General features: G+C 37.0%; 1 protein-coding gene across 1 annotated transcript in view; it reads right to left on the bottom strand.

Annotated features, from left to right (window-relative positions):
• Positions 1–622: 622 nt before the first annotated feature.
• LOC310899719 (SAM domain-containing protein SAMSN-1-like) overlaps positions 623–16158 on the bottom strand; it is a 36226-nt gene continuing 20690 nt past the window's right edge. Inside the window, exons 4-8 of the mRNA XM_083836508.1 lie at positions 15446–15566; positions 13861–14012; positions 11341–11547; positions 10178–10328; positions 623–1874 (exon numbers count right to left, since the gene is read on the bottom strand). Coding sequence (XP_083692634.1) covers positions 1669–1874; positions 10178–10328; positions 11341–11547; positions 13861–14012; positions 15446–15566 — 837 coding nt within the window. The 3' untranslated portion in view covers positions 623–1668. The remainder of the gene's footprint in view (positions 1875–10177; positions 10329–11340; positions 11548–13860; positions 14013–15445; positions 15567–16158) is intronic.

Raw genomic sequence — 16158 nt, 5'->3', positions numbered from 1 at the left:
ACACCTGGAAATATGAGGTCATTGCTGCTAAATGATAACTATCATTGCCAGCCAAAGCATAAAAGGTAATTTAAAACCAGAAACAAGTCAAGCATCTCCCATGCTTCTTTACTTTACTAAACTAAGTTTATTTACTTCAAGTCTTGAAATGTAATATATGTAGTTTTCTAAAATTGCTGTTTTGATACTATAACCTTCAAAGCAGATCTGTGTATTAGGAATCTGACAGCAGGAGCCATATGAGGGAACTACAACTACAGGAAGCATTTCCATTAGGGAAGAAAAAGAAAGGGGGGGGGGGGGGGGGGGTAGGGGGGGAAGAGTTTTCCGTTTGTTTACAAATTCTTCAGAAATACTATTTTGAGGGTGGAACTTTCCGTGTTTCATCTCTTCTGAAAATGATTTAAGTTGTCATCAATCTGTGGAGACTATTTAACATGAATGCAAAATGCCTTAAATTATGAAAATTGTGTGACTAATTGGTGAGCATGAAGTTTCTGTATTGATTTGATACCCAGGTGATTACGCATGATAAAAATATTAAGTGGATTTGCCATTTACTGTGTTAGTGTTAGAATGGAGCCATCTTTGCAATGTAATGACTGCATTAAAAATCAAGTAGTTTATAAAGGGCTCAAACATATGATTTTTTTTTATTTTTTAAGGAAGTACTCTAAAAGAAGACAGGCAGATATAATGTGTATTCCAGTGCAAAATATACTGGGAAATGACAATTAAATCTCATATAAAAGACAATAATGCACAATAAGCATATTAGCTTCTGAGCTCTGTATGAACAAATAATTAACAAAATTTACACCACACACAAAAGGCAAGAGTTTCACAGAAGACATTCATAAAAGCATAGTATTGATACAATTTTTTGTTTGTTTGTTTCAAGCTTTCATTGTCTTTATAATGCTTGGAAGGAATGAGAACAGTTGTGAAATAACAATATACAAATTGCCAGTGCATAAAGAATTCAGATGGCTATGCTCTCTAAAAGATGATGAACACAAAAAGCTTGATTCAGATTCATACTACAGTTCTTCTGTACCTCCAGGATAAAGTGTAAGAAATAGTCTACTTTAGAGACCATTTTAGAGAAGAATGGCCTGAAATAGTTTTAATATTAATGAGAATTAGGTTGGTACTTTTTGAAGTAGAATGTGAATGTATCAATTTTTTATTGTGATATTATGTCAATGCAAACATTTTCTGTACAAATCTCAGCAAAACAATCTGAAAAAAAGAGACACTGTGATTAATCCATATCTTTTAAAAATAAATATATACAATATTTACATTTGGGACAGTTCCAGAAATTAACATCCAGGTTATGTACCACTACATGAAACAATTATCTATTATCATAAAAAAATGCATTTGCTGTACAAATATATATATAAATATGTATGTATAAACTTTTTCAGTGAAATGTCTGTGGATTCATTGAAAAGAAAAGCATGAGATATTCATATTATCAGCTAAGATTTAGCTCTCAGGTGTCCACACATGTAGCAGTCTAGAGCATTATACATCAGACAGAAGTAGATTTTCAGTGTTGAGAGTATTTTGTGTTCTGCTTCTGTGCCACCATACCAGCAAATCAACTTCACTTATCTGTTTGCCTTTTCTGAGCATCTGCAGAAATACAGCTTAACAGAATCAGTTTGACTCAGTGATTGTTATTGACTGCACCATGTCAGACAGGGTTTCTGGGTCTACTTCTTCTTTACCATTATCTGAATTTTCTGATGAGATGTAACAGCCGGAATCTCTTGGGCAGTCATTTAACTGTGATTTGTCAAAACTGGGCTGAGGGCTTAAGCTTCGCATCTCCTGACCACCCTCACTTGTCTGCTGTTGTTCAACTAGAGAGAACAAAATAAGAAAAAAATGTCAAAATAAGTACCCTGTGAAAGAGTTTGAGACAGCAGTGTAGCTGATCTTGAGAAACTGTAGAAAAAGAGTAGGTAATATAAACATGGCTTGATCAATATCTTCTGTCTATCAGAATCACAAACCTCAGCATCAAAGAACTAAAAATATGATGACATGAGCATCTAAGTTGCTGTTGAGGTTGGCATTGATCCCGTACTATGTTGCTCAGAGATGAATGCCTGAGACTTTGGCCTCATCCTTCAGACTGTACACAGGTGCACCAGTGACCATGCATGGTCACCATGCCCACAATAGAGTAAGCAGCCTTTCCCCTCCCACACACATGCATTCCCGATCCTGCTCATGCAACATCCTAGTTAACCATGCAGCATACTGTGCCTTGTTTATAATACATGAATGACAGGTGCTGTGTCTTTTGAATGTAATTCCCACCATTTCACCTACTCTGTGTATTGCATGGCAAGATATAATTGGCTGGTCTTTAGAAGTGCTCAGCCTAAAGATATGGCAATCAGATTTCCTAAAGCATTTGATTTTTCAGTGGGAGTTGCTGGCTGATGGAAACTTCCTAAACTCAGCTTGGTAGCCAGAAGGATATTTTCCAAAACACAAAGGCCTCAGAGAAAGCTTAGATGCTTAATTCTTGCTATGTTTTTTGAACACCGTTTCAAAACTAAGTAGAAACAGAAAATCTTGCAAATAATGTGTCCTTGTTTAGCTTGCTGCATGACTAATCTGTTCAAACTCAAAAATCTGCAGCCCAGGAAGAGTATCGGCAGACCTCTCAACAGAGCTCAACAAGCTGGTGTGTTGCAGACAAGATATACCTGTATATCATGAATCTAATGTATCCTGTGGTTAAAGTTCATGTTTGTATCTTCTGGCTGTATAATACATGATGTTTACTCACGGTAAATTTCTTCAGAAAACAAGGTTTAAATTTAAAATCTCTTTCTGTCATTCTCTTTCTTTTCCTATTGCTCTCCAGTAACTGTGTTTTTACTTTAAACTGTGGCTTACTTTCCAAAGTATGAGGAACAGATCTTACAGGAATAAAAGGTTTTACCTCAGATTTTAATCCACTGAAAAATGGTACCTTTTTGCTTTTGCAAAGAAAGTTCCCTTATTTCACCTGACTTGTTGCTCCATGGCTAAATAGTTCGCTTTGACTCTTTGGTCAGATTTAAGTTGTCTCAGTCCAAATACAGGCAGTATGGAAGTCCTAGTTCATGAAGGATTTCATCCTTCTTGGAAATCTAAATCTAATTTAGTTCCAGGGTAGCAGCATGGAATTATAAATTTTCCAGAAGGAAAATTTCTACAGACATTTGTTTCAGCTATTAGACATTATAAACTTTTCCAACATGAGAAAGATTTTTCACTTTTTTTATTTTCTTTTGCATGACAGAGGGCACCTTTCAGAGGATTTAATTGATACCTGTAACCATTTGATCTCCTCTCACCTTACAGAATGTAGTTTGCTATGTCAAATGTTATCTCTGTAGGGAAAATATTTGATCGGGTAGGGTCCAATTGATTTCTGATTTAAGTCAGTAAGGAATTACAAAAGGAATTACAGCAAAGAAGGTATTACTGCTGCTATTAGTAGCAACAGAAGTAGTTTAGCCCAAACAACGGCAGATGCCCCAGTAAAACCCTGTCTAAACTGTGTCATTAGCTCCTCGCACCCATCCCACCAGTGCCAAGAGGACCCAGGTGACCCTTGGTCGCTGTGGGCTGACAGAGCCCAGCTGGCGGCTGCATGCAGACCTCCTAGGCGGCTGCAGGCAGGGCTCCCCTTCCCTCTGCTGTAATCCCCGACCAGCCCTAATGCCACTCGCTGGGACTTTTATCAGCTTCTGGGGCATCAACTGCTGCCAGGGCAAGCAGTGACCTGAAAAGTGTTAATCCTGTTTACATTTTCAAGGTCAAAGAGGACTCTCTATCCACTTTGTTTGTTCTACAGTGGGAAAGAAGACCAAGTAACTAGTGGATTAAAAAAAAAGAAAAAAACTGCTTCAGTTAGTATTACAGTAGTGCTCTGTTAATGGTTGTGGTAGCTTAAGCAAGTTGTGAAAAACATCTCATACTATTTTGTAGCAGTGTCTTTCCTTTGTGTGTTCCAGGGACAGAGACACAAGCAAGCATGGAACTCTGAGATTTTTATTTTTTTTTTTAATCTGAATTTAGATCAGTTTTAGAAAAATAACAAATTTCTATTCAGGAAACAGAAATGTAAAACTTCTGTCTCCTCACTAGGAGATTTTGTTGTTGTTGTTGTTGTTGTTACATTGAAAACTGAAAAACAATAATGCTTAGGTGTTTGGGAAAGTGAACATATATTTTCTATTTTTTGTTCAAAACAGAAAAAGTTGAAGAAAAAAATCATATTTAAGAAGAAAATACTGAAATCAATCAAGTTATTTTTCTCTTTTTTATGAGCAACTTAAATATTATGCCGTATCTACTAAATCACTTAAACAGGATATTGAGTATTATAAATAAGCATAGCATACAGCTTTAGATGTTCTAAAAAAAACAACTACTTTTTTGTTTGTTTGTTTTTTAAAATTTCTTTTAGCTTTTGGTTTTCGCATTCAGTTCTACTTAGTTCCTTCTTCTAACAAATACATGTTCAATTTCCCCATTAGTAAAGGTAAGTTTACTGTGTTAATCTTTTGGACATCAGATGAAAGATACAATGCACAGGAAACATGAAATGATAAAAATTAAACTGCCATTAAATGTTGCAGAATCATCGGAAACTACTATCTTATCAACAAATGGAAGTTCTATTATTTTTCTACAGCAAAGCAGTTTCATATAAGATATATAGCTTTCAGTCACTGTTGTCTATGATATGGCCAGAGGGTCCAAAATATGGATCATTTTGACAGATATTCTAATACTACTTTAGACTGTAGTATTATATGCAGATGACTGAATAAAATGTTAGGCTTTTAGACTTGATAATGGATGTGTGATGCATATGTATCTTCCTCACAATTTAGATCTTGGAAGTGAACATTTTTTATTCAATGACATAAATGTTCATAACACAGGCAGAGATAGATCTTTGTTTCCTTTCACTAGCTTTCCCCCTCTTTTTAATCAAAGTCCTGATTAGGAAAGCACTTTAAGCTTAGGTTTAAGGCAATTCCACTCAAGAATGTATTGAGGTCACACTGACTCCAGTGTCATTATGTTCAGATGACTGGTTGAAGCTTAGATTTGTCTTATGAAAGAAAAAAAAAAAAAAAAAAAAGGTCAACCCAGCAGCAACCCGTACTTCATGAGCATGCCCTCAAGTCTGCCTTCATGAGATTTGCCCAGGAGGTGAAATGGGCTAGGAGCGTGATGCTTTAGGCTGAGTCACTTGTGTGCTTTCCTGGAAGGTGATGCAGTGCAGCACAACTGAACAAGTAACTAGAATGATGTGTATCTTCAAAACTGATGTTAGACCTCCTAGCCAGGTGTGAAGGAGGTCAACCTATCAACCTGGAGTGCCTGTACCCATTAGACCACTTAACTGTTAAGATGAAACAAAAACTCATAGTGCAACAAACCAGAAAGGATCATTGTAAAGCAGTAAATAGTGATACTTCTTGAAAAAGAAAGACCCGAAGTGGGTCTGTATACCTGCAATACTTCAGAGCATCAAAGGAGTAAATCTTTAGTGGATATTTACAGACACATAAGGTGAAAAATAGCACTTGCTGAGTCAATGACATAGCTTCTGCTTTCAATAGCAGAGGTTGCATTGACATCAATTGGGCCTTCTCTTCCCACTGGCAATGATTCTCCAGCACTCAGAGTAAAATACAAGTGGGAGAGATACTGAACAGGTATGAGAGAAGAGTTTATGCTGAAAACAGAAGTAAGCTTATTTTTCGCTAAAATCAGGAAGCAAACAGATGTGTCTGAAAAAAGTGAAAAATACGAATATTCATGCAAGGGAGAGCTTCCTGGAATATGGGAATATTACATACAGGTCAAAGGGTTGCAGCTACCACAGTGAAGGAGGGGAGAGCATCTTTCTGCACCATTTGACCTTTACATGATATTGTGTAATTCCACGGATGTAAAGGGACAGCCCTGTGTAAGTAGAACTCTTGATGCTAGGTCTTCATGTAAGGAATACAACTAAGAACTGAAAATTGTATCATCAGCTATTTTGCTGTCCAAATAAATAAGAAACAAACCTTATGTGATACTGGCAGTGGGATTTAGAGTATGATCTGGCACTTAGATACAAAGAACATGCTAAGGAAGTGGATTTGGGGAGATAAGGGTAAGATAATTATCCCCAAGATTGCACATATGTACCTTTTTTTTTTTTTTTTCCTATACATGAACTTTACGCACATATTCAAAGAAGTCTAATTCTTCTTTCACTCTAAATAGTTTCAGACTAATATAACCTACTGGACTTCAGGAATGAACCTCTTGATTTCCATCATCTAAATGAGAAGACAATCAAGCCTATTTCACACACCCACAAATGTGTGTCCTGGGAAGCAGTCATGAAAGAAGTTCCAAACTTCATTACTTTATTCATTAACCATTCAGCAACTGCTTCACTTTAAAAATAGCATCCTACAAAAGCACAGACATCCATCTCCTGTCTAGAAGCCATGTGGGAGAAGAATGGAAAGCTATTAAGAAATGCTTTATGAAAATGGGCTTTTTTTTTTTTTTTTTTTCCCTCCGTAGACATGAATTCATGGAAACCAATCATTTTTTTCCCCAAATATATAGGTCTGATCAACTTACAGTAAATCTAAAAAGATATTTGTGGAGGGTGGAGAAGGTCATGAAGTGCTTCAAAGACCTTGCAGTTTTAGAATAGTATTGCTACGTGCAGCACTTGAAGATGGTGAATTTGGGCCTTGACTCACAGGAAAGGTAGAAAGAATATAGCACAGTACAGTGAAGGAAAAAATTTTAAAAAACAAAATAAAACAAAACAAAACACTATTCAGTAGCATTTCCTAAATAAAACTCAGTTTTTAATTCCTGATGTGAGATGCGTAAAATCTTTGCTCTTAAATTCATTGAGGTCTAAATCAAATGTAAGATGAAAATATTCTTACTGCCAAAAATCATACATTTTGGGTGGCTTTAAGAAGTATATAATGTGGAAACTATTGCTGTGAGTCCTTTTGTTACAAAATTCAATAGCTGTTTGCTTATTCTGCAACATGAATTATATAGTCTCAGGTATGTGGCATGAAGAAACCACCTAGTGTAACGTAAAATAGATGTCAGGAAAAAAAAAAAAAAGGAAGAAGAAATGAGAAGCCCTCGAAAAACATCTGGACATTTAGCAATATCAGGTATTGCATTAAAGAAATATAAAATCATGTTTTATCATTACATTTATAGTAGAATCAAGTAAAATGAGGCTACATTCCAGGATACTTGGCTTTTATGAATAGTATTAGAGTCACAAACACTCAGAAACCCTTGCATTTCAGCTCTGGAGCATATCTTCATGGATGAGATTCCATTCATTAATCAAACACATGCTTTGTGGAAACATGGATCTAATGCAAAGACACAGAACTATTCCAATCTGTGTGAGAAAGATGGGATTAGAATAGTAAATGTGATCTATGGGTCTATTATTATTATTTTCTCTCATGAAGCCTATAAAGAGAATGAACTTTTACCTGGTAGAATGCTGAACTTCTATCTAGAACACTTTTGGCCAGTAAACAGATTACCTTGTAACTGTGGGTAATTATGCTGCTCACTTCTAAACAATGCAGAAAATCAATTTTAATTAAGAAATCATTTATGTTGGACTCAGTCATGCTCATTTAGGAAAAAAAAATATTGACCTAGGAAAGTTCAGTTCAGATGCAGAATTCACTTTCACAATAGCACTCAGCTCTTTCAACCCAATTTTCCAATTGGGTTGACAGAATCACAAAGAGGTCAAATGATTTGGACAAGGTCAGACACATGCTGAGCTTATGCCCAAACTTGACCCTCCATCTTTCATTATAGTTACTTAACAGATGACGTCTATCAATTTTAGTCTTTAATATCTTCATTTTTAGAGCAGGTTGTTAAATTTTGTTCTGTGACTACTGGTCATGTGATAAGCACCATCAAACTTTGACAACCAGATGAGGGAAGGATTTGATTCAGTCCTTATTCAAGAGAGCATGCTTATTTATATAACCAAGACCTTATTTATTTGTGTTTTACCTTAAAATATACAGGAGTCTTATGACACCCAGACTGAAATGAATGCTTATAACTGGGATGGCATCTAAAGATGTCTTAGTTTTGGTCCCTGTGAATATTCATAATTTCTGGTAAAATTATTTTATTGAATTTGAATACTCTAAAGATTGTTTATACCTATCTCAAGTGAATGTGAAACAAACATTCATTTCATCTCTTGATCAAAAATCATCACTGATTTTGAAGCATGGGCCACTCTATAAGATTTAATGTAATTTTCTCCAGAACCATTATAAGAATTTAAAGTGTTAAACTACCATACACACATAATCAGGGTTACCGTTTTACCTGGAGAAAAGTGACTTAATCCCATGCTGCTAAGCGGGAAGAACCCTCTTTAGGTACTTAAAGTGAATTTTCTAATATTCAGTGTATGGGACATGTCCTTGTCAGATTTGCTTCTTGCAAAGGTTTATGTAGAAGATAAAGTTATTAACACATCTTCAGAAAAAGAAAACCTTGTTGTTATCTTCTAAAAATATTACGTGTCTTCTTGCTATGCTTTTTGCTATACAAGAAGTATAAATAGTAAACCATATCCTCACTGTCCCAGAATAGTTTGACACTTGCATAGCCTGATGAAAACCATTATGTTTTGGTTTTGTTTTTCACCCTGTTGCAGAACTCTGTAAAACTACAATCTGTCATTTTTCATTAATGTTTTTTTCTTGTTAAATATTGGTATAGAAAAACATATGCAATAAAAGGTGCAGAACGTGTGGCAAGGCTAATTACCTGGAAATATACACAAAGATACATGTACTCAATTCATGGGAAAACTAAGGAAATTAATGCATTTTCATATGATTTCTAGCTGGATACCTGCAACACAATTCTTGGAAAATGTAACCTTTTCTTTCCCAGATTCATTCTTTCAAACACTACCTCTATATAGACAGCACTTCAAGAGTCCTTTTCTAGCCCCTCATCTCAAAAAGTACTGATAAGAAAGAAGTACTGGTCCTGCTGGGCAAAGAAGACCTTTTAAATGTTTCTCCAATGTGTTTGCAAGAAACTTGCATTTCTGTGATGCTGACTAAGAGAACAGGAAACACTGTACATTGAAATGGGTTTCAGGAAAAAACAAATGTAGAGTGAAATACAAGGAAACAAAAGGGTGGATTAGAGAACATCTGCAGGGAAAGTTGAATGGATGAGACATTCTCAGAAACTCATGTACAGAATTCATGTACAGAAAGATTAGGATATATGTGTGCCTGCAGGTATGTGCATATGTATGTACATATGCTGGAGTGACAAATGGAGAGCCACCTATGCTGAGGAGAGAAAAATTGGACAGCTGACAAGACCTGATATTAAAATAAAACAGGAAGGCAGGGATACCTGTTCTTCCAGGTATCCTTTTTTTTTTCTCTTTCAGATGCTTCTCAATTGAGAATACACATCTGATGAAGTAACTGGTCAGGATAGGGGTGAATTTGCACAAATATTAGTGGAGAAGAAAACATCTTTTTTTTTTTTCTTTTTTTTTTCTTTTTTTTTTTTTTTCTGAGTATCTAATTAAGTAGATGCTTAGCTGAAGTTTCTCAGAACTTGACCTAAATTCTTGTTGTAGCTCTCATTGTAGCTCTATTTTTTTTAGTACTTGACTACTTTTTTTAGCTTTATTTTTTTAAGTACTAGCCCAGAGTTTGGGAGGTTTAATTTTCTGCTCTTGCACAGACCTTGTGACTTTTTGCAAGTCATTTAACCTCTCTTGGAGTTGGTTTTACAATCATAAAAAGGGTTGCTCTCAAGCAATAGTTGCTATCAATGTCTAGTTTATGACCTATCAACAGGAAATCTTAAATCATTCATGTGTTACAAATATAGTAATCATGTACGTGTCTAGAAGAGATGTACAGTTAGCCGTCTGGACAAATTAAGAAACCACCAAACTCAATGTTTCATGTTTAAAAGAAAAATCATTAAACAGATCAATGTGGGGATCACTATTTCTTTAAATGTTTTTCTTCAGTTAAAATGTTCACATGACTGTCAGAGCTTAAACACTTACTGTCATAGTCCTGTAGATTTTCAATTGCTGATAACAATCTTGTCCTGTCTTCTGGGTTTGAAATATTCAATTCAATCAGGTGGCTCTCCTGTAGATCCTTTAAGTCCTCTAGAGTTTCATAGCCATTTAGCAAGAGCGTTGAGGCATATTCCTATGAAAAGAAATTTGCAAATCTCTCATGTAAACAAGCACTATTTTTTAGTAGAGGAATACGAACCATTTCTCCTTTACTTTTTCATCAGGTTGAATGGACTCCACTTTTCAGTCTGATGAACCTGCCTTTTGTACAAAACTAGAGACTGAGAGTGAGAGAGGTAGAGATATCTTGAGGTCATCTTGGCCAGCCCAGCACCTGTGGCTGAGTTGCCTGCCAGAGCTTGGCAACAAATTGGGTCAGGATAGAGGTCTGTCAAAAATGATTTAATCTACTGACCTTCTGGACTTTCACGGGTCACCCAATAGAGTGCCTTCCAGTCCAGGAAAGCCTCTGATGTAGGGCGTGCTCTGCCTTGGCACAGAAAGAGCCCTCAGATAAAAATGTGAGTGTGAGAAGCTGAGGGAACCCTCAGCCATGCTGTGTAACACATGGTCCCCCTTCAGCTCTGTGTCAACACAATATGAAACTCTACATCTACTCCAGGATAAGGAGTGCTTGCATCAGTACAAAAAGCAAAAACAGCTAATAAAAATATTACATGTAAATCACGACCTAAGTATGCTTTTAAACTCAGTCGGGAACTAGGGATCCAGAGAGGGAGAAGCACAACATGAGCATAGGGCAAAAAGAATACTGCTCCCAAAAATCATGCAAAATTAGAAACCTAAATTCTGAATGTTGGCACTTGGGTCACATTGCAGTCCTGTCCCTGAGATTTCCACATACTCACACACCTCCTGCCCAAAGGCACACAATTACAGGCAAGTTACTTGACAAGTCATCACTGTGCCTCTGTGCATGGAGCCTTTTGGCCTAACCAAATCTTGTGGTAAAATGCAGTTATATAAACCACTGACATCAGATAAGAAACAGACATTAAACTTATTTGTGTTGCTGACTTCAAAACTGCTGAAACCTGCCGTTCTACAACTGCCTGTAAATTACATCAAAACCCAAGTGCACTGAAATTAGAGATTTCAAACACAACAGGAAAACGTTTTCTGACCTGCAGATGGACACATTCCAAGAGTTCTTGCAGCGTTTTAGGCTTGGTCCTTTTGCTTCCTCTGTGAGTCTTTATCTTTTTGGGTGCAGCTTCTTCTTCCAAAATAATATCCACATAAATGAACTTGAAGTTTCCTACTTTGTTGTTCAGCATGCCTGTCCATATGCCCATGGGGGTTTTACAGATGATATCTATAATATCTCCTTTCTAGAAAATAAATAATAAAAAAAAAGCATAATACTGCTTACACATCTGGTTTGTGATATGTGAATTTTCCTCTATGCACCAAAACCAGCACAGAATCTTAACCGGTCAGTGTGAAGTAACTTTAAAATGACCTAGATTTAGTTCCTTTGCTTTTATAAAATCCCAGAAAAATGCAGTCACAGAAAATGGAGCTAGACCTTATCTCCAAAGCTCTGTGAAGGAGAGGTGAGCATAAGCAGCACCTTTCAACTTCTAGTGCTCCACTTGGACCCTGAAAGGGCATAGGGTTTCACCCTGCTAGCAACTTTTGCAATGGATACTGGGCATAGCTTTGGCAAAAAGCAAGAGAGCACTGTGAAGTTATTTTCCAAATACATGCTTTACACAGCTTCTCACCTGGTTCCTTCACTTTAAGCCACTTACACAATAATCTTATTACCCATCATCCCAAAGGTCTTCAAAAACTAATAGCTGAGCTAGATGAAAGGTGAACTCTTACCCATTTTACAGTAAGAAACACTGGCTACACTTCTCAAAGGCAATAAAGAACATTTAACTCCCTTAATATCTTCCTGTCAGTCCTTCCCAAAGGACTGTCAAATTCTCCCATTATTATTAACCCAATTGACTGGGAAAATAGTAGAAACACCTTAGCAGACCGAACTAAAAGCTTCAGTTCTCCACACTTGTGTGTGTACTCACAAAGGCAAGTGCAAAAAAAAAAAACCAACAAGAGTGACAACACAGCAACTTCAAGGAGGCTTGTTGATAACGGTGCTCTCACCAAGCTGTGGGAACTGACATCTCAGCTCAACACAACAGTCATTCTGAGTAATTCTGGTAGCAAAAAAGTCATACCTTCTATGCAACTTGCTCCCATGACAGTAAAATTGAGTCCTCTGTTCTGGTGAGATACTATAGAACTTACAAAACCACTGGAAGTCTTTAAAGAGTTATACTACAAATCGCTACATACACACTTAATTTGTCATTCTGCTACAAAACAGAAAAATTAAACTCAGTTTGTTAAAATATCTTATAACAACTCTGAGATCTTTAAATGTTTTCTGATCTGGTCAAGAAAATGCAAGTAAAGCTGTCACCCTAGTTTGGTTAAAACCCAAGTATGAAATTCACTGTGTTTAAATGACCTGATTTCATTAGAATATGAAGCTTAGAGCTATGAGCATGTTTGAAATGGGAACTAAACAAACATTTGTTTAAAGCTCTATAAGCATATATATTATTCACACTTATGGAGGGCTCAGGAACTTTAGATATGGATGCACATCAGGATTAGGTAGCTCTAAGGCAAGCTGCAGTTTTAATTCAGATTCAGGACACTGAAATTTATTGTGGTATTCTTAGGGGTTTTCAAACCTAAGTATTAGTTTTTAATTGTAAAATACACCACCTTAGCAACTTTAAAAGTAACCTAGGTGCACCAGCAGAAATTTGCCATTTCATTACCTGATAAACTGTTTTGAAAGAAATACCCTAGGTGTGTGTAGAAGTGGAGGGCAAGTGTTGAAAACAGCAAATACTTGCAAGCGATTGCTGTAATACAGGCCTGAGAGGAAAGGAAGGAGACTGCAGTGAGATACATATGAGGATTTTGACAAGAAGAGGCTGTGAAAAAGATAAAAAGATGAGGCATGGATACAGTCTGGATAGGAAAGTGTTTACAGAGAGGGAAAAGGAAGATTTTCTTTTAGAGAAGAAATAACAGATAACAGATGCAAGTAGTCTGAAGAATGATGATATTGATTGTATCTGTGCATGAATGGAGAAGAAAAGGGCTGGACCTTTTTAGTAATGTTGAACTGGTGCCATGTCTGGAGCTTCTTTTTCTCACTCCCACAGCATGGACACCCCTGCCATGATGCCAGAGCCAGAGAAAATTCATAGTTCAAAAGTGTGAGTAAATAAAGGCTTAATGGAAAAGTGAGCTGTTTCCATTAAAGACAATGAGTGCCACCAAGATTTTGACACAACCTAGCTGGGGAGGGAACTTCATGCCCCATGAGACTCTAGATTTTCTTACTTCAGATCTCCTAGGGAAGCAACATGCATTTTACTGTGAGGAAATATTGTACTGTACTCCACACTGATGAGGTACCTCCCTGGAGGCCTATGCCTTAAAAAGCCTTTAGCAGCAGCTGACTTAGCAGCATTGTCTGAACTAAGTCATTACAGAAACACTGCAAAAACAGATCTGTATTGCTTTTAGAGCGATGCATGTGCTTAACAGTTAAAAATATTGTAGCAAGTACATTCTTCACATCTAAAACATGCCTCCAGTGGTTTTCTTACCTTAATTTTCAGAGAGTCAGTGTCATAAGGACTTGGTGTGAAGTCGGTGTGCACTTTGGCTCGACCACAGAATGGCCCACTGTAAGGGACTTCATCATCAAACCGGAGGCTATCCCTGTTGCTCGTTCCATCAGAGCAGCTGGTCACCCCACCTTAAAGAGATTCAAGTGGAAGCTGAGATCTCCTGCACCTAGGGCCCAGACATTCAATTCTGCACAGCAGCAGAGAGGAAGGCGTTCAAAAGCACAGAATTAAGAAAGAGCATACCCCACATGGTTTTGACACATTCCAGGAAAAATACATTCAATAAAAAGCATACTACAAGAGACTGAAGAAAATAGGTTGGAAATCTTTCATTAACATCTTCCCTACAATAATCTTTTTCTGGTGATGATACTAATAGACTACACATTTTACTTACAGACTTTTTTGAAATATTACCTCTGCAGATTAATAACATGTACTCTGAAAGTGCAATTTAGAGAATTAATTTTGCTGAACTTCTCCTGTTTATTCAGAGAAATGAAAACAAGTACTGTAGAAGTTATTTTATTTCATTACAGAGCTAGCTAAAACATCAAAAGAACCTGCATTGCAGAGTAAAATTTTAATCTTATCAACATTTCTGCCTGTCATTTTATCCAAGTTGAGCAATAAAATATCGGCAGAGTAATTCAAGCAAATTTGAGCAAGCTCTGCAATATCGCATCCAAATATGTTTTTAGATAAGAGCAGCAGTGTGTTGGAAGTAAACTCCCGTATATAATTTTCACAAATCACATCACAGAAAATGATTTTTTTTTTTTTGAGGTGATTGCTTAAGTGCTCAGCTCCATCTCAGTGCCAGATAAACAACTAAGTGAAAACAGCCAGGACTGCAGTTCAAACCCCCACTTATGGCTCACGTAACGTCAGCAGTGATGGCACAGCAATATCATCATGGACAGCTGTGACCTGCTGCCCAGGGACTGTCCACAGCAGAGCAATTGAAGATATGTTGAGGCAAACTCCACCTCTCATCAGAGATTCGTTCATCCTCCAATTGAGAATACTCCGTTGGGTGTGGGGGTTCAGTGGGATTTCAGAGAAGTAGACTGTGTCTCTGCATCATGATCTGAAGCTGCCAGGTCAGGTTCCCGTCACCTGTCATCTCAGACAGACATCTCACATTGTCTGTCTCGCATCCACAGAGTGAAAAATGAACTCACAGCCACTATCCGCAGAGAGGATGCTTGTGTGGTTGCACCCAGGAACTGCAACTCTGTGGGTGCAAGCACCCCAGCAGTGCTACCCTCCCAGAAACATTCATGGTGTATGTACCAACATCACTCACTGTAATCCATGTTGTTGTTGTTGTTAGTGTTATTATATTTTTACTTCTTTTAATATCTCCACTCTTAAAAACACTCAGCTTATTTCAGGCATACCTTAGCTGCCACCCATTTGATCAGATTATATTTTTGTCTGCCAGACTGAAGAGCTGTCTACTACCACATTTTTGATCACCAGCTCTGATACCTCAGTCTTAAGCAATAACAACATTGAACCAGGGACTGAATAAGAAGTATGGATATCTTGTACTTACTAGATGAGCTCTGACCACTGTTCAGACTGTAGAGACTTTCCATAGAGTCACTGGCTTTTATGGAGCCCTTCTCAGTGTGTATTCCACTACCAGGGTCACTATCATCTTTTTCTTCTTCATTCTTTAAAAGAAAAATCAGATGTTAACTACCCTAAGATTTATTTTAGTCAAACTTTTTTTTTTATTTTTCATTTTCAGTCATCATTGCACTTGGAGATTTATTCATAACTACATTTTATTAAGAACCACTCCAAGAGAGAAAGCATTTTAGGAGTTGATGACTAGTACTAAGGATACCCAATCCCAACACCATGATCTTGGGGAAATCACTTATCTCCTCTCTGCCCCACTCACTTAATTTCACTTCTTCTCAAGTGATTCTCCATCTCAGAAGACTGCAATATATTACAACAGAACAAAGGCTTATAATGAGAAATTTGTAGGTAGCCAAATAAGATGTTTTTTTTCTGATTTTCTGAGGAAGAAATATAAACTTTAATTCTGAAAGCTCATGGTGAAGGCCTTGCTGACACACCTATGTTCTGTACTGAGCCTCTGAAAATCATGGGCACTTAGAGGTATGCTGGCACACAAGCAAGGGCATTCCAGAGACGGCTTGCACACATGTACAGCATCAATATGTTTTAGCACCATACTCACTACCTTGCTTAACCTACACATTGGCCTCAGAATCCCATGCATTGCAGAATTAA

This window comes from Anser anser (assembly GCF_964211835.1).
Source record: "Anser anser genome assembly, chromosome: 1".
NCBI lineage: Eukaryota > Metazoa > Chordata > Aves > Anseriformes > Anatidae > Anser > Anser anser.
This window is presented reverse-complemented; position numbering and strand designations above follow the sequence as displayed.